We start from the raw sequence: 26,789 nt of genomic DNA on the forward strand, positions 1-26,789 counted from the left end.
ACACACATTATCTAACGCTAAATCTGTTTGTTTGTGTCGTATACAAATCCACAGTTCTGGTCCGATTTCAGTGATATTTTGCATGAGCGTTCTTCAGCACCAGGCGACAAATACTGGCGTAATTAAAAATCGAAAACTCAGCGACTTCCCCTGTAATTTTTTGTTATCAATAGCAACCAATCACAGCTCAGCTTTCATTTCTTAAACTGCGATGGTAAAATGAAAGCTGCGCTGTGATTGGTTGCTATGGGCAACACAGGTTGTCTTTTGGACAGTTTTCATAACAGTGCGAGGTGAGTCATTTTGTGGCCCACTTTGTATATTCCAGGACTGCTCTTCATAAAAATCGCCGCACAATCACCTAGTAATATATAAACAAACACACAAGGGTTTTACCCGTATTATCAAGAGCCCCCAAAATCCACAGCTGGTACATGGAGTTGAGCATGTTGTCCTCTGGCGGTGGGTCCATGAAGTGGAAGAGAAGAAGGTCCTGCACTCCTAGTGACTTTAGAAGCAGGACCACATTAGAGAGGTTGGTGCGCTGGATTTCTGGGACAGTCGTGCACAGCAGCTCATTCTTATAAGCGCTCTGAGTGTACAACCTGTTGGGGACAAAAGGGTTGTTACACGACGGCTTCATTGTATAGGCCAGTTACACCCAACAGAATCAAAGTAACCTGGAATAACTAGAACTAGAGATGAGCGAACGTACTCGTTTCGAGTACTTACGCACCCGAGTACCGCCATTTTCGAGTACTTCAGTACTCGGGTGAAAAGATTCGAGGGGCGCCGGGGGGCGGGGAGAGGCATGGCGGTGCGGGGGGTAGCAGCGGGGAACAGGGGGGAGCCCTCTCTCTCCCCCCCCCCCCCCCACTCCCCACTGCTACCCCCCATGCTGCCACGGCGCCCCCCGAATTTTTTCGCCCGAGTACGGAAGTACTCGGAAATCGCGGTATTCGGGCGAAAAAGGGGCGTGGCCGAGCACGTTCGCTCATCTCTAACTAGAACCACTTCGGCCTCATTTGCAATACTGAGCAGCGGACTGCTGAAAAATATGGTAAAGCTGTCTGCCATAACAAATTCCCCCCCCCCCCTTCCCACCATTAAATCCTTTCATCGGGTGTTTATTGGGGGACACAGCTGAAGACCTCAGGTATAGACCCTGCCACTAGGAGGCATACACTAAGTAAAGAAAGAGTTAACTCCTCCGACAAGCTGAACCCCTCCTGCAGGCACTAAGCTGAATCAGTTTGTAGGCAAGCAGTAGGAGAGAAGGCACCTAAGGCCCAATGTCCACGGGTGGATCCGATTTGCAGAATCCATGTGGGTCACCCGTGCAGAAGATCCGCAAATTAGGCCGCCCATAGGAATACATCCGCAGCATGCTCCATTTCGCTGCGGATCCTGCATGGACGGCTTGATTTGAAGTCAATGAAAGCTGTTGGATGGGTTGCGGATGAAAGCAGTAGTTTAAAAAAAAAAAAAAGGGAGTACTGCGCGGGGCGCCGGCCGGCGCATCTTCTGTGAAAAAGAAAGATCTGGATGAGTCATTGGGGGGCACAGCTGAAGACCTCAGGACTTTTAAAAGCTACTCCCACGGGTGGGCCACAAATACTTGGATGCGATCAGGGTACTGCTGCCGGCAGAATCCTGTGACCAAAAACAGCAACAGAAGATGCAAAAATACATACTGTAAAATTTTGTGAACTTGTGAAGCGAAGATCAGGTTGCAGCCTTGTAAACCTGAAGAGCAGAAGCGTTATGTGACATGACCCCAAAGATGCACCCACTGCTCGAGTAGTATCGGCTGTGACCCAAAGGGATGGCATGGCAAACTTCTGTAATCTTCCTCCTCATCCAGTGGTCGACTGTAGATTTGGAGGTCTCCAAATCCTGACAACAGCCATCAGGCATGAGGAACAGAGTCAAGACAGTGATAAGATTCAGTGCGAGAGAGAGATCCGCAGTGCGCGGACGACATCAAGTTTGTGAAGATGAAATTCCATAGGGTGTGAAGGCTCCAGGCAGAATGATGTCCTCATTAAGAAGGAAAGATGAACCCACCTTGGGAACAAAGGAGGGAACAGGGCGGAGTACCGCCTTGTCCTGATGCAGCACCAGAAAAGCAGGTCTTCAAGATAATGCGGAGTTCACAGACGCAGCTTATCAAAGTGATAACTACCAGCAAGGCATCCTTCCAAGATAGCAAACGGGGGCAAAACTCCTGCACTGGCTCAAAGGGAGATGATTGCAATGCATCTAAGACCAAGTTCAGGTCCGATGGTGCTGATAAGAAATAGTAAGGAGGAGCAGAGTGTACCAGTCCGTGAAGGCATGTGCGCACTGTCGATTTGGAAGCCAGAGGGCGTTGGAAGAGAACCGAAAGTGCGAAAACTTGACCTTTCAAGGAGCTGAAGCTCAATCCCATAAACCACACCTGCTTGGAGGAAGAAAAGAATTCTTGGAATGAAAAATTGAATTGGGCCAGAGGTGATGCTGCTAACATATCTGAAGAAGGACCTCCGCAACCAATGGTGGATGGAAGAGGATTTCCTGGCTTTGAGAATAGTTTGAACAACGGGGGTTCCCTCTACTCTCAAGACTGCGGATTTAACAGCTACGCCGTCAAGCACTGCCGAAGCAGATCCTGTCTGAGCAGAAGCAGCCAGGGTGTGATGAGCAGTACAGATAGAAGATCGGCATAGCAAGGTCACTGTGGCCAGTCTGGCGCTGTAAGGCTCATTGGGATGCCCTCCATTTTGGCACTGATTCCATTAAATTGCTAGAGCATCCACGGCTATGGTTTGAGGGTCATGCGTCTGCAACACATACCACGGAAGCTGACAGTTGAGACTGGACGCCATCAGATCCATGTTGGCACACCCCATTTGGTGCATATGTCCATGAAGACCTCCTCGTGTAGTGCCCACTCTCCAGGGTCTACTCGCTCCCTGCTGAGGAAGTCCATCAGCAAATTTTCCACACCAAGGATGTGGATAGCTGAGATGGCTGGAATGTGAGGCTTTCGTAAGGTCTGAAACCGGCACGGAGAGGGTCGGATTAGACCATAGGGCAGCCGATGGTAAGACAAGGAACGAGCAAGGGAGAGAAGGGGACTATAGGAAGGGGGTCTGCTGGTGATGCATAGTTAACTTCCCTGAAAAAGAAAAGCCACCTGCCATAGCATAGATGTCTAGTCAGATTCCTCTTCATTTCTCACCTCCCTTTATTAAGAAAAGGAAGCCTAGGGAATGTGATCAAGAGGATTTTTGCCGGTGGGTCTCTGTGTCACCTTGTCTTCGGGAAATAGAGAATCATCAGGGAAGTTAGAGCAACCCTGATGTCCCTCCTCAGTAGGGTAGTAGGGGAACTCTGTCACCCCGTGAACCCTAAAAGTCCAAGGAACTGCAGCAGGAAGGTCTGTCACCTACAGACACTAAGCTAAAACTGATTCAGCTTAATCAGTGCAGGAGGAATATAGCTGATAGGAGGGAGTTAACTTTGTTTAATGTCTGCCTCCTAGTGGCAGGAGCTATACCCGAGGACTTCAGCCTTGTCCACCAAAGACACAGTCGAGAAAGAAAGAAGCCCCATCAACAAAGATGGGGCTTCTTTAATACAAGAAAAGCAAGGCTATGGAGCTCTCTGCACAAGATACTGTGACTATGGATTCACGGAATACGTTCAAAAAGGCTTGAGCGCCTTAAGTAACAATCTTTAGTTACGGGTAGATTTCTGGAGATGGGATGTTGACGTAGTGATTCATTGTAATTGCTATATTTGGAGTCCTGAAGAAATTCCCCCTCCCCTAAATGTCGAGGTTGGTATCTGTGGCATGTTTGGGGTTTTCTTAAATCCTCTGGATCAATACGGTAAGATTACAGATTGAACTTTATGGATCACTGTCTTTTTTTCAACCTTATTAACATACTATGACTGCTTTTTGAAGAGATCACTCACCTGAAGCACTGCCCAGGGCCTGTTCTTCCAGCTCTGCCAGCACGCTGATTGGCATTGGCCTGACTGATAGGGTAGATTTGTAAAGCATCCATACCAATGCGTGGGTTAAACACCTGTAGACAAAATACCATTTACTTTCATACGTTTAACACATGACAATAAAATATTTGGAGGTAAAGAACATGGAGGTTACCTTCAGCTTACAATATCCAGAGTCTATAACAAACATGATACCGTCCACAGTCAGGGATGTCTCTGCAATGTTGGTGGCCACTATGCATTTCCTCACACCATCTGGTGCCTGCATGTGAAGAAGACAATACACAACGTATGTAGGGGGTAGAAATGATCATTCAGAACCCACATTATAAACATTCATCCATCCATCCATCAGTATACCACTGAGCAGAGGTCAGTCCTAACTCACCTTCTGAAAGATTTTGGCTTGAAGGTCAGAGGGTAGCTGTGAGTAAATTGGCAATACAGCCAATTGTGGGGCACTCTCCAGCTCTTCCAGGCGCTCCACAATCTGATCCGAGGTTACCTGAAGGAAATCAGAAAAAAAAGGTTCATTGCAGTTCCCTCCTGACACAAAGACCACCTTCAAAAGCAGAAGGAAGAAATGGTCAGTAAACCTTTGAGAAGGTCTCCCTCCTTCTTTATACTGGGATCAATTCCCACTTTTGATGAGAAAGGAACTAAGGAGGAGACAAAAGTAGTCTATCTCATTGGTTGGGAGTAAAGGACGCTCACCTCAATGTCTTCTTGCCCAGGCATGAATATTAGAATATCTCCAGCTGCACCAGATAGATGAATCTGCAGCGCCTGCTTCACAGCAGCTTCCACATAATCCTCTTGGGGAGTCTACAGGAGATCAAAAAAAAGAAAGTGTCTTTTTGTAGTGAAACAAGCAGCTAAACACAGAGGAATAATGGGCGATGCGTTCCGAGGGAGTGCCCAAAGATAGGACAGGACAGACCACGATGCAGGAAAAAGGACAGAAAAGAAAAAGCTCATATATATATGACCCCATTCGAAAAAATGGGTTCATATTATTGCGATATTTGTCCGCCTCGCACTGCACAAATCTCTTGCAATTTTTATGTCCGTGATAAAGCAGTCTAAGGTCTCCCTCACACAGGCGCTTGCAGAAACGCAATGTTTTCACAGCTGCATCTATTGCAGTTTCAGCAGCCTTGTCATGCATTTTTGACTATGTTTTGGCTGCGTTTTCAGCACAGCTCGGTGCACCAATCACAGCCATCCAGCGCCATTTCTGATTGACCACGAGCTGACACTCAGCTGCCTAAGCCAATCAGTGCAATCTCTTGCTGGAGGTGGGAATTTCAATTCCAGTCACTAGCAATAGATGCTATATCGCCCATGAGAAGTGGCCGGCAGCCTGCACGGAGCTCCAGAGAACAATGGCGGGGACCCAGACAGCACCAGCTAGGTAAGTATTACTTTTTTTTTTAGTAGTGCAGCTAGCGCTGAAAAGGCAGCTCTAAACGCTGTACAAAAACATTGTGTGAGGGAGGTCTAATGCTGCTATTACACAGTCTCTCTGCGGCAAAATGCGGTGGAACTATGCCGATTGCAGCTGGCACCGAGACCCACCATATTGATTGAAATGAAAAGTCCAGGAGCCGGCAGCAATGAGCGGAGCTCCTCCTATATTTTGCAGTAGAGAAAAACTACAAGAATAAGCAGCCTAAGGCTGATAACACAGTGCCGTATCTTGGCCCCCATATTTTGCATCCGAACCATTGAAGTGCAACCCGGCATACCCGCCGGTCTCCTGACCACAACTCTAAGCATCATAGACAGGACGCACTCAAGTATTACGGACACAAAAACGGAGGCCAAAATACAGCAGTGTGTCATCGGCTTAAAGGTGCCATTACATGAACAGTAGCGGCTACTGCTAGCGCTCGCAATTTAGTGACAACTGACGGACTGCACCTGGTGCAGCCTAGCAATTAGCGCAGTTACACGCTACCAGTGCTCATGTAATAGCGTCTATTTCTAGGCTGCACCTATGCATACAGGTGCAGTGCAATAACGGACAGGAATATGTAAGAGCTAACAGCTGCCGCTAGCACTCGTGTAACAGCAGATTAAGGCCCTTTTGATTGGTTTAAACATTTGCCCATGTGAATATGACTAACGATCAGCCAACAAATGAGCTTTGGGAAAAATCTGTGGGGCAATGCGAATGCACAATATTACCCATGATAGTGATTATATGGTAAAATATATATATATTTCCACGTATGCCTTCTTCAAAAGCGTTGTGACATACAAGATAAAAGTCATCACTATTCTGGAATTCCTGCCATGTCAATGTGGGACAGTGCAGTCAGCCTGATCTCAGCCCGAGGTGGCTGATAACAGAGAACAATACTGTTGGGACAGATAATTATAATTTAACAACCTACCTTACTGAATAAAATGTCCACAGGGAAGGTCCGTCCAGGAATATGGAAAATGGGAACATTACCAAAGAAGGAGGCGAACTTCTCTGCGTCCATAGTAGCAGACGTAACTATCAGCTTCAGGTCAGACCTACGTGTGACAACCTGCAAGACAGACTCGGTTAGTAGCTTATAGTGCATTGCTATTGACACCTAGCAGTATAATGGATGCAAATGTAATTATATCATCACCTCGCGTAAGAGTCCAAACAGCACATCTGTGTTCAAAGATCGTTCATGGGCCTCATCCATGATGACTGCACTATAGTGATCAAGGTCGGCCTCACGCAGCGATTCTCGGAGCAGGATTCCATCTGTCATGTATTTAATGAGGGTTTTCTCCGATGTGCAGTCCTCAAATCGAATGGCGTAACCAACCTCTTCTCCCAGGCTCACTTGCATCTCTTCACTCACTCGTTTTGCCACAGACATGGCTGCCACTCTGCGCGGTTGTGTGCAGGCAATCATACCATAATCAGTGTACCCATCTTCATGTAGATACTGAGTCAGCTGTGTGGTTTTACCGCTGCCTGTTTCTCCCACCACTATGACAATACTGTTATCTCTGAGAGCAAATATAAATCATAATGAGTATGTAAATAAGAAGCTCCAGAATATGCTGACATTCCATAAACCAGATGTTACCTGATGATGGTAAGCAGCTCCTGCTGGACAGCAAAAATGGGCAAGAACTGACGCTGCTCCATGATGGTTTTCTTCCGGGAAAACTCGCTACTCGCTTCACTGCGTTCTCTCATGTGATCTGCGAATTTCTGTTCTGCCCTATAAGCACAAAACAAAATATTTTAATGAAAACGCATAACAGGGATACAAGCAGAAATAATCCTTACGCTTGCCAAGAATATGGTCTTTAAGCTACCGGTAGTCGTTTTGTGCACAGATTATGACACTTTTTCATCTCTGACACTGGGCTTGCTAAGGTGCCTAGAGAGTTTGTGACTGTGCAAGCACAGTGGTAAGGATGACAACATCTTAGGAATGGTGCTGTAATTTGCCAAAACAATGTAAAACAATATCCAGTGCTTCAGGCCCTGATCACACAGTATTTTTGACGCAGTTTTGCAACTAAATCCATGTAGGAATCCATGCCATTTTAGCATTCTACTGAATGCTCTGACAGACTACGCTGTATAGTTCATACGGCATGGATTTTGAAATTCACATTGCGGGAAGGAGGGAGGAGGAGCAAACGGCTACACGCAGATTTGTCCCCTTCACTGGACCTAAATTCCCGTTTTTCTTCTGCAGGTAAATCAGAGCTAGAACTTTGGGTTTCAGCCTCAGATTTCTTCAGCGGATTCAATGTGGATCTGACACTTAACTATATTGTCTGAATGAGGCCTTAAAGGGGTTGTCCCGCGCCGAAACGGGTTTTTTTAAATTCAATAGGCCCCCCGTTCGGCGCGAGACAAACCCAATGCATGTGTTAAAAAAAAACAAAAACGTTTAGTACTTACCCGAATCCCCGCGCTGCGGCGACTTCTTCCTTACCTTACTAAGATGGCCGCCGGGATCTTCACCCACGATGCACCGCGGGTCTTCTCCCATGGTGCACCGTGGGCTCTGTGCGGTCCATTGCCGATTCCAGCCTCCTGATTGGCTGGAATCGGCACACGTGACGGGGCGGAGCTACGAGGACCAGCTCTCCGGCACGAGCGGCCCCATTCACCAGGGAGAAGACCGGACTGCGCAAGCGCGTCTAATCGGGCGATTAGACGCTGAAATTAGACGGCACCATGGCGACGGGGACGCTAGCAACGGAACAGGTAAGTGAATAACTTCTGTATGGCTCATAATTAATGCACGATGTACATTACAAAGTGCATTAATATGGCCATACAGAAGTGCTGAACCCCACTTGCTTTCGCGGGAGAACCCCTTTAAGCTCCATAAAAAAATAAATAAGCCACAAATGCGCAGGCACGAGGAGTACTGCAACTCTGCCCAAAAACAAATTTTTCAAGGTCTTTCTAACTTGAAAATTTAAAAGGAGTTTTTCAGGACATTTAACTATTGATATCTATCCTCGGGATAAGTTATTAATATATGATTAGGAGGTCCGCAGCCAAGGACCTCGCATTGAGAGATGTGCTTGCATTACCAAACCAGGCAGCTGCAAGGTGGACAAACTGACAGCTTCCAGCTCTGTCCACACTTGCACAGGCTGAATAAATAGCTGATCGCCAGGATTCCTGAGCAGCAGACACCCAATCAACAACTGATGACCTATCCTGAGGATAAGTCATCAATAGTTAAGTTCCGGAAAACGGCTTTAAAAGGAAGTCTGTCACCATACTTTTGACCTAGTAACACAACATACATTTACATGAGTGCAGCAGTAGCTTATTCTTTTCCAACCTCGCTCCTACCTCAAATTATAGCCCCAGAAGATTCTGACGTGCCATGTCCTAATTAGGGGTGAATCATCCAATGGGCGGTCCACCTGAGTCAGCAGTCCAGGCTATCTTCCCTGCCTATTCTACTAAAATGCACTCTTCCTTACTCAGTGAGGTCTCCAGCTCCACCCACAGGAGACGACGTGCGTGCCACCTTCAAAGCACTTGTGCCTCACTGCATAATCAGACACGTCTTGCGTCTCCTTCTCGGGCCAGACTGATATAACCCGAAAGCACCGTTATTAGTTTGGCACAAGCATATAGAGGGTGGTACGCATGACATCTCCAGAGGATGGACTTGAAGAGGTCACTCAGCAAGGAATGGGGCATTTTTTAGTAGAATAGGTAGGAAGAGAGCTCAGACCGTTGGCAGACGTGGACCACCCATCGGACGGTCCACCACTAATTGGCATATGCACGGGAGGAACTTCTGGAGCTATAACTCGAGATGGGAGCCAAATTGCAAAAAGAAGAATGTACGGCTGCATTTATCATGACCTCGCACAGTTACATTGTGCTACTAGGCCAAATGTATGGTGACAGACGTCTTTTAAAGAATATCCACAGAACATGTCATAAATATTTGATAGATGCAGGACCCACTTCTGGGACCTGCATTTTTATGGAGAAAGGAGGAACTCCGATCCAACTGCTGTGAGTGAGCCATAAATGTCCAACTGCTGTGAGTGAGCCAAATTGGACATTTAATGGTTCAGAAGTTAAAATGTAAACCTAATTTGCTATCTAGAACTCACTTGTAATCCACAGCACCATCCTCATTCATCGGTTTCTCAGACTCTTCTTCCTGCTTTTTGATGCCCATGATATCACCAAGCTTTGTCCCAGCCAATTCCCAGTGTTTGTGTTGAGCCTAAATAAAGATTTAGTGTTATATATAGCTAGAAAACACAACTTAAAACAGCCAAACATTCATGATCTACGAACCTGGGTACAAGACTACATAAACTTGTCGAGCGCATTACCTTTTTCCTCTCTTTCTGCTCACGATGCTTGCGTACAAGTTGACTGCCCTTGCGGGAGATGATTGCCATGTCTGATGTTGGGTCACGAACTGGGATTACTGGCTCAGGCTGGAAAATGTAGACAAAAAGTATATGCTTACAAAAAGCCAACTCAATTTCATACCAATGGCCTTCTTTCTTTCCATGAATACACTTACCTGCTTAGTAAACACAATTCGTCCATCTAAAAAAGGAGGCACCAAATTATGGACCAGCAGATGCACTTTAGCAGCATTGTCCTCCTCAAAGTCCTCGTCCACCTCTAGCCTCTGAACCACCCCACTGGTCAACATGCGATTTGTTTCCCAACGCTCATTATCCTGTAAACAACAAGAACATATAAGATGCATCACCTACACCACATGTGACATACTAAAAGGAAATGGGTTCCATCTTTGCAGAAAGGTGCAGGAAAGGCAGGAGTTAGGTGGATTGTAAGGGTCCTTTCACAATAACACATGTACTGGAAATGCCAAGTGCTGATCTCATTGACTGGCGTTTGTCTCCTGGGCCTTTACATGGGCCAATTTAGACTATTAGGGGGACAAACAATCGTTCATACTTGTCAGTCCCCCAAAGAGCTTCAACATTCCTAGTTCAAACGGGAACATGTGCCGTCAACAACACATCTGCTTGTTTGTTGGGTGACTGGATACTACCTTCACAAGGCCCGATGATCAGGCAAAACATTCTTGCCCAAGCATTGGGTCATGTAAAAACGCCTTAAAGATTCATGGCATATGCAAAGAAGAATGCAGAACACAATGAAACAGATGTACACAACAAATAAGGCCAACTATAGTTCATAGTCTCCTGTGGTTAGCAGTGATTAACCAGCAATTACCTCATTGATCTGCCTTCTCTGCGCCGACACTCTCTTGTGAGTCTGTTTTTGCAGCTGCTGTTCCCTCTTGCGAACATAATCTTCCGAGGTGGAGCTCAGGGCGTTATGAGACTCATCAAATCCTTCATCCATCATATACCAGTCTCGATCTGCTTGCTGGAGACAATGACAGAACAGTTAGTATGAAACCATAACATGACAGCTAGGATTTAGGCCAGTCTCATGCAGACAAGTAGGATACTGCATGCGGGAAGCCGCAACCACGCATACCTGAATTATCTTTACTGTGATGACTCTGGAAACTCGCCGTCGGTCATGCACAGTAGAGTTTTTTTAAATATAATTGTATTTCCAGCACCATCGCTAGGCGATGATGCGGGTACCGTGGCCTATCCGCAATGTGAATTGTGGATGGCCGCGGGTCGAATGGCTTTCATTAATTTCAATAGAAGCCGTCTATGCCGAATCCAGACAAAAACAGAACATGCTGCGATTTTATTTCCGCTCGCGGAAATCGCAATTGCTGTCTGCTCATGTGAGCGTACATGCGAATGTTCTATTTTTGTACTGTGTGCGAATACTGTGGAATGTCCGTAATGATCGCGGATTTTGCAATTCAAATCTGGGCTTGTGAGACCCGCCTTCGGATAGGCTGGTGAAGTCCACCATTATCTCACCCTCTGATCCTCCTCCCATTGTTTCTGTTCTTCTTCTGACATGAATTGAATATCATCATCGTCATCTTCCAGTTTCCCTGCAATAAAAGGAGGAGGAGAAAAACAAAAATAAAGCGACATTTATGAGTTGCTGTAAACAAACTATGGATGCATAAAAGGGAACCTGTCAGCTTGAATCTGCAGTCAACATGTGAGCGGGACGAGCTGAGCAGGTTAGTATATAGTTTTCTCTGCTAATTGTGAGGTTAGAGGTCCAGTGGGCGGTCCTATCTGTGACTGACAGCCGTGCACACAGAAATACCCATCATTCACTGATAGAACCGCCCACTTGACCTCTAACTTCAGAATAAGCAGAAATATGAATGAAAAAAAGACAATCTAAATTAAAACTATAGTTCCAGAAAAGCCATATACTAATCTGCTCATCTCATACTCTACAGCACGAAGCCTGAAGATCGGACACGATAGTCAAGCTGACAGGTTCCCTTTAATAACCAAGAGTCCCCTTACTACCGATTCCTACAGTGTGGCTGATACTGTTACTGATCCCATACAATCTTGCTTTACAATCTTGCTTTAAAATACAACAAAACAACGGTATCTGCGCCAACCCAGAGTCAGCAATAAACCACCGATGCTGCTAACAGACCAATGGTATCTACCATGCCAATACAGATGAGCATTAATCAGTGCACACCAAGAACAGACCTATGAAACACAATGGGTCCAAGTGCAACAGACTGGTCCAATAACATCAATACCCCGATCAAATAATGCGTGCAAGTTGTACATTGGAAACTTCCTTATATGAATTAATCAAAGATTATAGCATAACTTGAATTACACTTGCATTGTATAGTGTCTTGCACAAACAAGGTAATAGCGGGAGTAGTGTGGCAGACAGCTTGCTTTGTATTGCAGTGTATTGACTGAAGCAAGGAACCTACTCCATGGCGCTCATATTCCCTGTTAAGGCATATGAAGAGGAGTTGTGCTCTTGGCACAACCCGTTTAAGCCCCTGATGACTAGGCCATTTTTGCACCTTGCCATTCTAGCATTCATAGCATTTCTAATTTTAGGTTGATTCACTTGTACAAGGCTGTTTTTTTGCAGGACTAGTCGTACATTTATGTACTATTTCGGATTCCATATAGGTTATTGATTCAATTTATATTTTGACAGAAAAGAAAAAAAAAAAGCAACACTAACACTCAATACTTCCTACATTTATAGTGTATCCAAGTACATTACACTGTGTACTGAAGTACACAGGCTGCTGTTAGGGTATACGGAATATACCAGGCATCCTGAACAAATATGGAAAGGGTATACAGGGTATAGACCAATAGGCAGTGTGACAGAGAATACCTGTGATGTGAGGAAAGGTCAAGAATGTATTCACTCACCTTTTCCCTGAGAGAGACGTGGTGTGGATCCAAGATGACGTCTCTCAGAGGCCCATTCATTGAATTTGTATGATGGAGTAGGAAGAGGTGTATCATCTGTGTAGCGGATTCTTACTGACCTGTGTACAGTATATTTGAGAAGGAGAATCTATGATTTAATACAGAACAGTATTCATTTATAGTTACCACTCAAGTCGTTTCGAGCTTCAATATCAAAACGAATATAAATTCACACAATGAACGCAACTTTTCCCAAACATGGAATAGTAGGAAGAGAGAATGTCAGCATCTGGAGGAGGTCATCAATTTATGTAACTGTCATCACAACTAGACTAGGAAGATCATAACGCAACTAAGCAGACAAAAGGAAGTTACACACAAGTTGTGGTGGGCTATGGCTATATGGCAACTTTGGTTGCACAACATGAACACAATGTGATATTTCGCTGCACCCGTCTTCACAGATTTGTTACGTTGTAGTGTTTGTATACCGTACATGAAGATCACAATGTCTCATTGCAACATTACATCCAATTATTATCAATGGAGTCACACTGCGACAGATGCAGAAAAAAAAAAATCCAAAGCTGCCCTGGCAGATTTTTTGGTGCGTGCATCTTTGCCAACACAGATCACAATGCAAGTCGTGTGTGACTGCGACTGGCCTGCGACCTGTGTGCAAGTTGGCCATTTTATGTTTAATTCAGGTTTTTAGCAGCCAAACTGCAATTCTAAAGTGGTCACGTGTCTCAAGTTGCCATGTAGCTGTGTACCTAGTTGTGGACAATTCCATGTCACTGTATAGTCCAAACCTAAGGTTTGGACTACACAGTGACATGGAATTATACATTCACACTTCAATATCAGTATTATGCATCAGAATTTCTAAGACTAAGCCAGACGAGGATCCGGAATACAGAAGTAGGATAACTCATTCAATTATAATTTTCTTCTTGACCTGTAAACCAGTGGTAACTAAGTGCAATCCTCCAAACCTATCATCTGCATAGGTTTTTTTCAGCGATCAGTAGTGCTCTTCTCTAAGGGTGTATTCACACATTGCGGTCATACACTGGTTTTTGTCATGGTTACTGCAAAATGCAGCGATTTTGCAGTAGTCACGACAATAAAATGTGATGTTTGTATATATCTTTACACAGCTAACTAATACAGCTGTGCACCTTCCTGGCAGTATAGAAAATTATATCCGTTAGGCCCCATTTAGGCATGATGGATTTGTGACGTTTGCAGGAGACTATACAGAGTTCTATCTGCTTCATACATGCCACTGTATCCATTGGGAGCTGTATATATGAAGCCAAAACCCCTTTCCCCCCAGAACCAATACACCTGGAGGCATACAGAGGTACAAGAGAGGCCTTATGCACCTGTTTGAATACCCCCATTATGGCTGTATACAAAACAGAGCTGTTATACCTCTACAGCCTGGGAATTGAGCTTAGTCACCACAACTGCAAACACTATTTGCACCTGGACTATCTTTTGAACAACCCTGGACCAAGCTGTTGAAAAGCATGCATCGGATGTGTTTAATTTCCCTAACCTGTCCCTTCTCATACTGTCTCTGTCACTGCGAAAGTTGCGATCAGAGTCTCTGCTGGAAGGAGATGGAGAAGGAGACTCCCACTGGGAGCGTTGGGACCCTCCATACCCGCTATCTTCTTCCTCCCATCCTGAGCGAGAAGGCGTAGAGGAGTCTAAAAAATAAAAAAATGTATAAGTCAAAAAAGGTTCCTACACAAGTTGTAGAGAGCTATAATACAGCACACTGAGGAGTACAGAACCCTGCTGCACCTCCATATGATTCAGGTTTTATATAGAAGTTTTGTCAGAATTTTAAAAAAAAATAACATGCACTCTTTTAAACGTCATACTATGAAGTTGCGAACTCCATATAAGTTGCATGTACACCACTCTGTAGTGTACATAATACTTATAGGGGTTCTATCATAAAAATAAATACATAAATATATATTCTATACTTACCTATTCCTTCCCAGTCAGCCTACTTACCAGATCTTCACCTCACTGATCTTCTCCTTTCTCCTGCAGCCCGGGGTGGGGGGATTCATTTCACCTCTAGCTGGCTGATTCCTCTTTTTCCTGTGAGGTTATGGACATTCACAGGCAGTTTTCTTCCTGCCAGCAATGTACGTTACATCACAGCTCACATGCCAGCAGAGGGAGTGCCGGTCTACTGCAGAGACTGCTCATGCGAGCCATCTTGGCAATAGATCAGAATTCCTTCCTAGGCAGTGAACGCTACAGCACACGAATGTGGCCTTTACGGACCCGGCTGGAAGTGAACGTGAGGAATGCAGCCTTCATAACAAGCCAGCCAGCATGCGATGAAGTGATCTGGGGCACTGCAGCTCAGCAAGGAGCAGATGAGGTAAGGAGGCTGACGGAAAAGAAACAGGCCAGTATAGAATTATTTTTTTTTTTTTTTATGACAAAACTTCCTGAAACCCCCAAGAAAAAGGAAGAATAAGGTAACCGATACATTTATTACACTGTACCTCTGGCCTTATGTCGTGGACTTTCAGGTTCACTACGCCGAGAGCTCCGCTCTGATCCACCGTCCCGCTCTGATCTATCTCGGTCGGACCTGCTGCTCCGGCGGCTACGATCATCTGATAAATGGTAAATACATAATATTTACTTACAGGAAAGAAGCCAAGTTTAGCAAAAATTGGAGCAATAATAAAATTCGACTCATTTTAAGCAAATATGTTATTAGTTTGCAAGGTTTACTGAAGCGGAGAGGATACCAGTGAGAAAAATAAAACAGTCAACAAACGAGGCCTCTTGTACTCGGATCAGAAGCGTAAGAGGACATTCACAGGCAGAGCGTCCTCAATTTGTTGTTCTGCGCAACTAGTGATTATGTTACAGCAGAGAAAAGAACCGCTGAGCTGCTGAGGCCCCTAGAAGAACGTTCATCCCCCTATAGTTTAGGACAAATAGTTCATTTTGCAGCAACAAGACATTATGGCCCCCTGCACACGGGTGGAAATTCGGCGGCGGGATTTCCTGCAGAATTTCCGCCCATGCCTGCTGCTATAGGATTACATGCACGCACGCAATCCTATGCACACAGCCACGATTTGTCCACGTGAAAATACACGCGGAAAACAAATCGCGACATGTTCTATGTCTGTGCAGGTCTCGCAGAAGCCCGCACAGAAATGTCAGTAGACACCCGCCGGCTCCGCTCTGAGCATGCGCCGGCTGGGGGGCAGCCGGCACATCACAGAGAAGAGGGGACACCGGGGGTAGGTGAGCCGCAAGTCTCTGCAGGGGCACGGGTCCGCATCCCGCTGCGAGAATTCTTGCAGCGGAATCCAAACCGGCCGACCTCAGGTGGCCTACGTCAGACACCAGTAGCTCCAGTTCTATCAGCATGCTACCAACAAGTAGATAAAAAAGTCTTCAGATTTTCAATTGCAGAAGAGGAGCTTCAACCGCTTGAGGTGGGGTCAGGATTTTTAATTTACAGCTGCTACTTTTCAGTCAGTGTGCAAAGCAGAGAGCAAACGTGCAGCACAGAAGATCTGTGGTCCTCCCGTCTCCTCAGGATGAAAGGAGGGGGTGGGGGAGGTAACATGGACTTTTCTTCATGTGACCACCCCCTGTTAATCAATATCAGAGAGTATAATTGCTCTCTCACGGTCACATGTGGGGGTATTTTTTTTTCCCCCATAAAAGCAGTGAAAATATGAAGACTTGCTCCTCTAATCACTTCTCTACACAGTTTAACCCTGCAGATGGCACAGTCATTAACTGGCATATAAATGTTTTCACAGAAAATGTTAGTTTTTTTTTCTTCTTACATAAGGCTTTAACCCCTTGAGTGGCAGGTTTCCTACGACCCTGTCGTGCCCACCAGGGCAGGTTTTTTAAAATGGTCTAATCATTGAATTTCAACTAATTTTGCAGTTGCGTCTCAAGAGCCATAACTTTTTCATTTTTCCATTGACATGGCCATATGAGGGCTTGTTTTTTGCGGGACAAGTTGTGATTTTTTAAACAGGGGGGAGGAAAAAAAGAAATGGGGAAAAAAGGGGCCATGTCATTAAGGGGTTAAATAATATTATTAACTTCCTTCTCTGGGTCATTATGACGCATGGATACCACGTGTGATTGTATTTTTGATTTTTTACCAAGTAAAGGGAGACAAGTGTTTTTATAATTTTTTTTTTTTGTCCCTTTAGGGGACTTCCACAGGGACCCATCAGGACCCCTGATCACATTCCAGGGGTCCGATGGCGACAGCCCTTTACATGCTGCAGTGACAGCCCTTTACATGCTGCAGTCACATAGACTGCAGCATGTAAAGGGTTAACAGCAGAGATCGGAGGTTTTCTCTGATCTCTGCTGTAAGAGCTAGTACCTAGCTGTCCTCTCACAGCCAAGCACCAAGCTCTCCCTGCCACAGAGACCATCGGCTTGCTTCTGACAAGCCGATGGTCTCTATGGCAACCTGTAAACAAAGCAGGAGATTGCCGGCATATCGGCACTATCTTCTGCTGGTTTTTCAAAGCCCTTGCTTTGTTCTCTGTGGGTCTGTGCAGGCAGAGCACACTGTCACAGCTTGTGGCATTGTGCTCTGCAGCTCCCATAGTGATGTCACTATGAGCAGTGGAGCTCGTCCCAGAAAATTTCCGGGCGTGCCACTCAAGGGGTTAAATATTGAAAAAATAACAGAACAAAAAAGCTGCACATAATTGGTATTACCATATCCATAGCAACCCATACTATAAACTGGTACATTATCCAGCACAGTAAATTCTGTGAAAAGAACAAAAAAGAAAATACCAAAATAGCAATTTTCTGTAAATTAAATTTCCCCAAAATAGGAATTTAAGAAAATAAATATAAAAAATAAAAAATGTAATGTATATATCCCAAAATGGTACCAATAAAAACTACATGTCTTCTTGCAAAAAACAAGCCCTCATACAGCCCTGCCGAGGAGAAAATAAAAATGCAGTAGTTCTGGAATGTTACAATAAAAAAAAAAGAAAGAAAAAGGTCTCTTAACCCCTTAGTGACCGGCCCATAGTGTTTTTACTTCATGTTTTACAGCTCTGGGGATTAAAGCCAGGGAGTCAATTTTTTTCTGCACAAGTGAGCATTGTGGCCTGGAATTTATTCAGTTGTGCCCCAAAATTCAACGGGTGTTCCCTCCATTACAGGCCTAGCCATGTGTCCTGTAAGTAGATTGGGGCTACAATGGGAAGGTTTATGAACACGTGACAAACAGGGGGATCCATTGTGGGGTGCAAGTCTTCATTCATATGTGTGCTGTACAAAAAAAACCTAATTTTAAAATGACACGATTGCAAAAAAAAAATTAAAATTGTAGTTTCTTTCCCTTCTGATTTGCTTAGATTTGTTAAAAAATGTTGGGTCCAAATCTGCAGTACAACCCTAGATGCATTCTTTAAGGGGTCTAGTTTTCAAAATGGGGTCATTTGTGGGGTTTTTCCATTGTTTTAGACGCTCAAGGGCTCTACAAGTGGGCAATGGGCCTAAATCACCTTCAAGCAAAATGTATGTTCTGAAAGCCACCAGCTGCTGCTTTTGGTTTGGATGCAGACATAATATTAGGGCCACAGTGGGTATGTTTTTGAACACGGAACAAACAGGGGGATCTATTTTGGGGTGCAAATCCTTATTTTCATGTGCACTATAATAACAAAATGCCTTTAAAAATGACATATGTGCAAAAATACGAAATTGTATTTTTTCTTCTCTAGATCGCATTAACTCCTGAAAAGAAATGGTGGGGTAAAAATACTCATGACCCCCCCCCCTCAATGAATACATTAAGGGGTGTAGTTTTTAAAATAGGGTCATTTGTTGGGGTATCTATCATTCTGACACTCATGAGCCTTTGTAATCTTGGCTTGGTGCAGGAAAACAAAGTGTTCCTCAAAATGTTACATTTTTACAGCTCCTAAAAAATAAAAATACTAAAGTTTTTTCAATGTGCATCCAGAATAAAGGTAAACAGATGGAAATAGCTCTCATTAAAATTTGTACAGTATGTTTGCACATATTTGACATATTGTAGTTGAAAACGTTAAAAAAAATGATTTTCACCACCTAAGGCCGCCTGCAGACGGGTGGAAATTCCGCGGCGGGATTTCCCGCGGAATTTCCGCCCTTGGAAGCTGCCATAGGATTGCGTTAGCAAACGCAATCCTAGGCAGACAGCCACGGTTTGTCCGTGCAAAATCTCGTGCGGCAAAGAAAGCGCAGCATGTTCTATTTCTGTGCCGGGCTCGCCAGCTCCGGTCTGCGCATGCGCCGGCTGCCCGGCAAGCCGGCACATCAAACAGCCGGAGCTGCGGGCGAGTACGCACCGCTCTCTGCAGGCGCTTGGGTCGGGTCCCGTGACGAGAATCCTCGCAGCCAGATCCGACCCGCCCGTCTGCAGGCGGCCTTAATAAAGTACAACATGTGGCGAAAACACAATGTCAGAATCACTTGGATATGCAAAACCTTTACGGAGTTATTCTATGTTAAAGTGACACGTCAGATTTCCAAAATATGGCCTGGTCATTAAGGCGCAAACAGGCTCACTAACGGGTTAAAAGAGGAAAAAAAAGAAGTGTTTATATTGTGCAAAAGTAGTAAAACCTTTATGCCACCTGCACAAGAATGGAATTTTGTTGCGGAATCCACGGCGGGCGTCCGCATCTTGGATCCGCAGCAAACACCGTTCATAGCATGCTATGGGAAATCGATTTTTCCTGCACTCAAAAAAAAAATTGCAATTTCCACACAGAGGAAAAAAAAAAAAAAATCACAACACGCTCCATTTTTGCGTGGATTCCGTGTGAACTGCCACCATTGGAGGCAATGGAAGCTGTCCGACCCATGACCAGTCCGAAATTAACATTGCCGACAGGTCAGAAATTCCATGTCATCAGCTAGCAACGGTGTGGGAAAAATAAATATTTGAAAAAAAAAATCTGTGCTGCGCATGTCTGACAGCGGCTCGCCGCGACCATCCACAGTACAGAAAAAAAGAACGAACACAGGTACGCAGGGTTGCCAGCCGCAGTCAGAGCTCTGCTGTGTGTAGGCAGGCTTAGAAATTTGGGGTTGTCGTAATTGTAATGAGCCATACAATACAGTGAATATTTATACCACATGGTGACTGCCGTAAAAATAAATCACAAAAATCAACGGTGAAATAGCTTTTTTTTCACATTGCCCAAAGCAAAACATTTTTTACTAATTATTCAATACGTCAGATGTACCCAAAATTAGCTATTATTCAATATATTAAAAAACATAAACTGGGCACTACACAGACAACACACAGCAACCAGGTACCTCCAGACACAGATTCGTTATAGGGGGATAAGGACCTGGAGTTATTTAATGCTTGATAAGCGATAAAGAGATGTTTTATGATAACAAACAAAAACACTCTACCCGAGATGGATTCAAGAAAGCAAAGGATAATTCGATATAGGAGCCAAAAGAGCTGGTTTGTTCTATGTATAAACAAGGCAGGGTTACCATTTGGACTCTCACTTGTGATAGAACTCAGGCTCAGGCTCCAACAATTGAACGTCCTGAATTGTTATGGGTGTCGACAAGACAGGATCACCATCTAGGTATTCACTTATGATGATCAGTACTTGAGTAAGCCAGTACAAATACTCAGATCAGTACTAGAGTTGGTCAGTACTTATACTCTACGCGTTTCACCATTAGTTTGTTGGATCATCAGGAGATACAGTACTTGAGTCATGGGTTCAGAGGTAGAGGGAATGAGAAATCCCCGAGAGAACATCAAACTGATATATAAAAAGCTGTATCTAAGATAAATAAATATCCTTGTAATAAGAGAGTTCTATACTCTTGATATTTATCCTGATCACTACACAAGTTTTGCTGTATTTATCTTAGATACAGCTTTTTATATATCAGTTTGATGTTCTCTCGGGGATTTCTCATTCCCTCTACCTCTGAACCTATGACTCAAGTACTGTATCTCCTGATGATCCAACAAACTAATGGTGAAACGCGTAGAGTATAAGTACTGACCAACTCTAGTACTGATCTGAGTATTTGTACTGGCTTACTCAAGTACTGATCATCATAAGTGAATACCTAGATGGTGATCCTGTCTTGTCGACACCCATAACAATTCAGGACGCTCAATTGTTGGAGTCTGAGTCCTGATCACTGATAGTGATAGTGTTCCATCACAAGTGAGAGTCCAAATGGTAACCCTGCCTTGTTTATACATAGAATAAACCAGCTCTCTTGGCTCCTATATCAAATTATCCTTTGCTTTCTTGAATCCATCTCGGGTAGAGTGTTTTTGTTTGTTATCATAAAACATCTCTTTATCGCTTATCAAGCATTAAGTAACTCCAGGTCCTTATCCCCCTATAACGAATCTGTGTCTGGAGGTACCTGGTTGCTGTGTGTTGTCTGTGTAGTGCCCAGTTTATGTTTTTTAATATATTTAATAAAATACGTTTTTAGTGGTAGTCACGTCTGTGAACTGGGCTTATATTTCTTGGTTGACTCTATACTGCCCCCTCTGTGAAGTCATTCAAAATTAGCTATTAAAACTAGAACCCACAAAACACAGGATGTCATACAGCCACATTCATGAAAAAAAAAAAAAAAAAAAAAAAGGAAAAAGTTATGACCGCTGGAACACAAAAGGGTGAATGATTTACTGGTTCCTAAGGCTAATAAAAAAAATAAATTGCATTTTCAGAAGAGGGTTTTTCCAAATATTGTGTGGTTTAGTGGAGGAACACAATAGTTGATGCAGCAGTGATGTGGACATTCGGATTACCTCTGTCCCGGCTGCTGCGTTCCTTCCGCCGTCTGTCATCCTTTGATGATGCGTAGACCCCGTGTTCCCTCCTTTCTCGCTCTCTCTGGCGGTTTCGTGCCAGAAACTCCTCATTTACTCCACCAGTATAAGAAGGCGTCTCCACGCGAGCCGTTCTGTAATGTCTGAAAACAAAATTAATGAATTGTTACAAAGTTCAACTAGTCTAAAAAAAAAAAAAAATACTACCGTAAGGCCGCCTGCAGACGGCCGGGTCGAATCCCATGCCCCTGCACAGCCCTGCAGCTCACCTGCTTCCGGCATCCCCTCTGCTCTGTGATGTGCCGGCTGCCGCCCAGCCCGCGCATGCGCAGAGCGGAGCCGGTGCGTCTCTAGGGAGGTTTCTGTGCAGGCCTCTGCGAGACCCGCACAGAAATAGAACATGCCACGATTTGTTTTCAGCGCATGTTTTCATACGGACAAATCACGGCTGTGTGCATAGGATTGATTGCATTATGTGCAATGCGGGCACAAGCGGAAATTCTGCGGGAAATCCCACCGCGGAATTTCTGCCCGTGTGCAGGGGGGCCTAAGATGCAATATGGGACATCACAACAACTTATGTGCCACTTACCTGTCTCCATGACTCCCCCTGCTAATCCTGTCCCCAGACCCCTCCGATGGCTTGTCCCGATCCTCCCAGTCTCTAGAGCCAACTTTAACCTTTTTGTCTCCTTCCAGTCGATCCTTTTCTTCTCTTTCTTTCCTCTTCTGTGCAGCCAGCAGGTCCAAGCCCAACAATGAGGAGCGAGGAGCAGGGGCTTTAAATACATGCTGCTCAGCGCTTGAACTCTTCTTCTTCACCACTAACCCTCCTTCTTGGTCAGAGGGGTCGCTGCCCTCCAATCGATGAAGAGATGCATCATCCTCCATGCTTCTTTTGGCACAGCGCCTCCTTCAGAATTCGTCAAGTGCCCGCATACAGGAAACTATCTTCAGTGGTTTCTGGAAAGAGAAGAAGTTATAAAGTCACTCACAAAGAAATTGAATCCAAGACCGGACTGCTGCTAACATAATCCACCAGATTTCCCATTCTCAAAAGGCGAGTTGTTGGGCAATTTATATGGAAACTGGTTTAGAACGGCGTCCACATCTCCATTTCCCTTAGCATGGAGGGTCGTTGATGTGCCAGGAAGATTCAGAAACAGATGGGCACTAAAACCAGCACTGTAACCCCTTCATGACCAGGGTGGTCCTAGAGGTCAGACCGCCATTAGATTATAATGGAATATCCCATTAGTATACCATCATTTTACAAGAGGAAAGTAACCCTTTACAAGCCAATGGAAGCCATCTGCGGTAAAATAGAGCATGCTGGGGATTTTGACCTTTAAAATGTAACGGTTATCACCCACCGCAACTCCACACCAAAATCTGCATGGATTCGGCGCCTGTAGATTTGCTACCAATTTTCCGCTGTGGAAAGTCAGCAGTGATTATGTCCCGTGGGAAGGTACCTTTACACTCCCCAGTCTGATCCCTCATTGCTCCCTGCTGGGCTTGGTTTACAGCAGTGATGTGTCCGTATACACAGCTGAAGAGTGATTGGCCGCAGCAGTCGTGTGTAGAAGGACTCCTCACAACAGCGAGGCGATATCGCGCTCGCCATCCATGTGAAAGCCCTGTGGATGTGAGGAGTTTCCACATGCGTACGGCACTGACCTGTATTACGGATGACCGCGGAGACTCGCAAGCAGTTATGAGCAGTAGGTTTTTTTTGTTATATTTCCTGTGCAGTCACTTAGCGATAACGCAGGTATCCGCAGCCCGTACAATCTTAATTGTGTACGGATTTATTGACATTAAAGGGGTTGTCTCACGACGAAACGGGTTTGTTTTTTATTCAATAGGCCCCCCGTTCGGCGCGAGACAAACCCAAGGGATGGGTTAAAAAAAAAAAAAAAAGTGTATTACTTACCCGAATCCCCGCGCTGCGGCGACTTCTTTCTTCCTTTACCAAGATGGCCGCCGGGATCTTCACCCATGATGCACCGCGGGTCTTCTCCCATGGTGCACCGTGGGCTCTGTGCGGTCCATTGCCAATTCCAGCCTCCTGATTGGCTGGAATCGGCACACGTGACGGAGTGGAGCTACGAGGACCAGCTCTCCGGCACGAGCGGCCCCATTCACCAGGGAGAAGACCGGACTGCGCAAGCGTGTCTAAAAACGCCAGAAGACAGCGAATTTAGACGTATCCATGGCGACGGGGACGCTAGCAACGGAGCAGGTAAGTGAATAACTTCTGTATGGCTCATAATTAATGCACGATGTACATTACAAAGTGCATTAATATGGCCATACAGAAGTGTATAACCCCACTTGCTTTCGCAGGACAACCCCTTTAATGGAAGCAGTCTGCACGGAATCCGCAGTAAAACAGAGCATGTTGCGATTTTTCTTCTGCTTGCAGATTCCGCAGTTTAAATCCCCTCCTGTGAGCTCGGCCTTTTTTTTCCATTTCCTGCCCTCTCAAATTTTTCTAGAACTCGAAAAACTCCTTTAAGAGGGACATCCCCTCAGCCGACATCTTCGTTTTACTAATACCATATTTTTCTGACTACAAGGCTACAAACACACGGGCGAGCGCGATATCGAGCCGAGAAACCAGGGCCACATATTGTCAAAGGTCGTTTTACCCGCGGATGCGAAGAGTTTTTCATGCAAAAAATGGCAGCAATCTCTTCTGTTAATCCTCGGCATGCGATGTGTCTGACTGTCAGATGTCTTCACCTCGTTCATGTGCAGGACTCCGTTCAAAAGAATGGAGTTCATATGTACGCGAGTTTTGTGCGTCTCGCAACGTGCGAGGTTCAAGCTTGCGTCAATGTAGCCTCAAACGCAGTTTTCAGCAAGATGCACCTTATCATCCAGAGGCAGGAGGGTCTGACAGATCCAGAGACCCCTGACTTAATGATCTGGCAGGGCGCTGATTGATCATCGGGAGAACCCTACAGCCATACATGCCACGGCCGCCCGATCAGTCCCCCCCCCCCAAGCAGATAACACTGGAGATCATGTCTCCCCGGGGTGCAGCTCCTCTTCTGCACTCACAGGGACAGACTGTAGCAAAGACCAGGAGCAACAGGACCTTTAATGACATCATGATCATGTGACCCGGAAGCAGCAGAGAGGATCATTAGTACTAATAAACAGTGTTTAACATTCCAGCTGCAGATGTGTGTGCATGTAGCAGAGCTGTGTGTGTCTAATGTGCATGTAGCAGAGCTGTGTGTGTCTAATGTGCACGCAGCATTTCTATGTATGATGTGAACTTATGTGCCTACTCCATTGTTTGAATGAACATAGGAGGTTTCACTCCTTAGGGACCAAGCGCCGCAGATATACGTCGCTTTGTCCTGGGTTTTAATCCCGGGCAATAGCAAAAATACAGCACGGGATTAAAGCCTCTGCTGCTGCAGTCAAGCAGGAGCAGGTCGGGTTGTCAGCCGTTAGTCACAGCTGAGGACCCGGAGGAGAAGGAGAAAGCGTTTTTACCAGCTTCTGCTTTCTTCCTTCCTCACTACATAGCGCTCAATGAGCGCCATTTACTAAAAAGTCGTGATCGGGTACCCCGTTAGAGCACAGCTGCAGGGTCCTTTCAAACCCCGATCAGCTCTGCCAGTGACTGTCACTACAGGGGATATTTTCCCCTGTAACTGCGGCTCCTATGGATGCTCCAGCTACAGGGAAAAAAGGGTGAAATAAAAAAAAATATACAATGTGAATGTCCCCCAGAGGTCGTATGTGACGTCCTGAGGAATAGAAATGGTAAAAAAAAAAAAAATAATCACAAAAGAAGTTTACAAAAATTACATATAAATAAGAAAATGACCCAAAGCCGACGCCCACTAAAACCGTCGCCGTATGCGGCCTGTAATCTGCAGCCATACATATTATATATCAGATCGTCCGAAACAACAAAAATGGAGCCCGTTCTTGTGCTTTATTTTAGCGTAAATATAATATTAAAAATATATGGTTTTTTTACCTCCAATAAAACTAAAAAAAAATAAAAAATACCCTTATATATCGCAACGAAAAAAAATGCTGTAAAAATAATTTTGGTAACTGAAGGAAAAAGAAAAGGGCAGCAAAACCCCCAAAGAGCGTCTTGTCCTTTAGGGGTTAATAGGAGCTGACTGCTCACCCTTTTTTCTGTACTAGACCACTGCTGTTACTGACGGGATCCCCTCCACCTTGTTAGACCCCCAGAGTCATTTTAAATTAGTATGAAATATTTGTTCCCGATTCTTTTCGTCTTACAGTCCAAAAATACAGAACTTGTATTTTCCATAAACCAACTATTCTGGATGGTTTTCCTCATAGCTGTGCATTGTACCGACCCTCCGTTATCCATCCTGGAAATGTGGGAACAAAAATTGGCAACTGGGTGTTAGTTTTTCCCTACAACCCGACCCTGTCGGCAGAAGTGTGTAGGGACGCCCATAGTGTAACACCCAGTTGTCAATTTATCCATAACATTCCAGGAGGAGTAACAGAGGAACAGTGCGGCGCTCCAAGAGAAGACGCTCCAGAATGGCTACAGATCCTCTGTAGGCCGGTCTCACGCGACCGCATAGGAAATGTAAATTCCGTGAGCGTTTCATCCGCGGATCAATCAAATGCATTGGATGACAGATCAGCGCACATCAGCGGGTCGGAATTGTGTAATCCGCCCGCGTTACGCAGAGCGCAGCAGGTTCTATATACTGCAGATATCCGCGACAGAGCCCCCACTGTTGTTCTCTATGGTCGCGGATATACCCGCGGCCCGTAAGTAACGGCATTGTGTGGGCTGCGGGAATATGCGTTATCGCTAAGCGATGCCGTGGGAAATAGAAACAAAAAAAAAAGTGCACAGCGTGAGTGCGCGGTCCACCGCGGGACATTAAGCGCGCGCGCAGTCAGCCGCGGGACATTAAGCGCGCGCGCGGTCAGCCGCGGGACATTAAGCGCGCGCGCGGTCAGCCGCGGGACATTAAGCGCGCGCGCGGTCAGCCGCGGGACATTAACGCAGCCGGCCTCACAGCTGGAATCCGTGTCAGCCTGGCCAAAGGGAATCATCCTGTCCCAGGCAAAATGAAAG

General features: G+C 45.2%; 1 protein-coding gene across 1 annotated transcript in view; it reads right to left on the reverse strand.

Moving 5' to 3' along the window:
* Nucleotides 1-26,789, reverse strand: part of DHX38 (DEAH-box helicase 38) — a 42,543-nt gene that overhangs the window by 14,515 nt on the left and 1,239 nt on the right. The window contains exons 2-19 of the mRNA XM_066582503.1: nt 22,278-22,648; nt 21,665-21,828; nt 15,345-15,458; nt 14,369-14,522; nt 12,805-12,923; nt 11,398-11,474; nt 10,721-10,876; nt 10,035-10,196; nt 9,838-9,945; nt 9,610-9,725; nt 7,083-7,220; nt 6,630-7,002; nt 6,402-6,542; nt 4,717-4,827; nt 4,391-4,507; nt 4,157-4,264; nt 3,964-4,076; nt 397-605 (exon numbers count right to left, since the gene is read on the reverse strand). Coding sequence (XP_066438600.1) covers nt 397-605; nt 3,964-4,076; nt 4,157-4,264; nt 4,391-4,507; nt 4,717-4,827; nt 6,402-6,542; nt 6,630-7,002; nt 7,083-7,220; nt 9,610-9,725; nt 9,838-9,945; nt 10,035-10,196; nt 10,721-10,876; nt 11,398-11,474; nt 12,805-12,923; nt 14,369-14,522; nt 15,345-15,458; nt 21,665-21,828; nt 22,278-22,576 — 2,779 coding nt within the window. The 5' untranslated portion in view covers nt 22,577-22,648. The remainder of the gene's footprint in view (nt 1-396; nt 606-3,963; nt 4,077-4,156; nt 4,265-4,390; nt 4,508-4,716; nt 4,828-6,401; nt 6,543-6,629; nt 7,003-7,082; nt 7,221-9,609; nt 9,726-9,837; nt 9,946-10,034; nt 10,197-10,720; nt 10,877-11,397; nt 11,475-12,804; nt 12,924-14,368; nt 14,523-15,344; nt 15,459-21,664; nt 21,829-22,277; nt 22,649-26,789) is intronic.

Source organism: Eleutherodactylus coqui, chromosome 11 (assembly GCF_035609145.1).
Source record: "Eleutherodactylus coqui strain aEleCoq1 chromosome 11, aEleCoq1.hap1, whole genome shotgun sequence".
In the NCBI taxonomy this organism is placed as follows: Eukaryota; Metazoa; Chordata; class Amphibia; order Anura; family Eleutherodactylidae; genus Eleutherodactylus; species Eleutherodactylus coqui.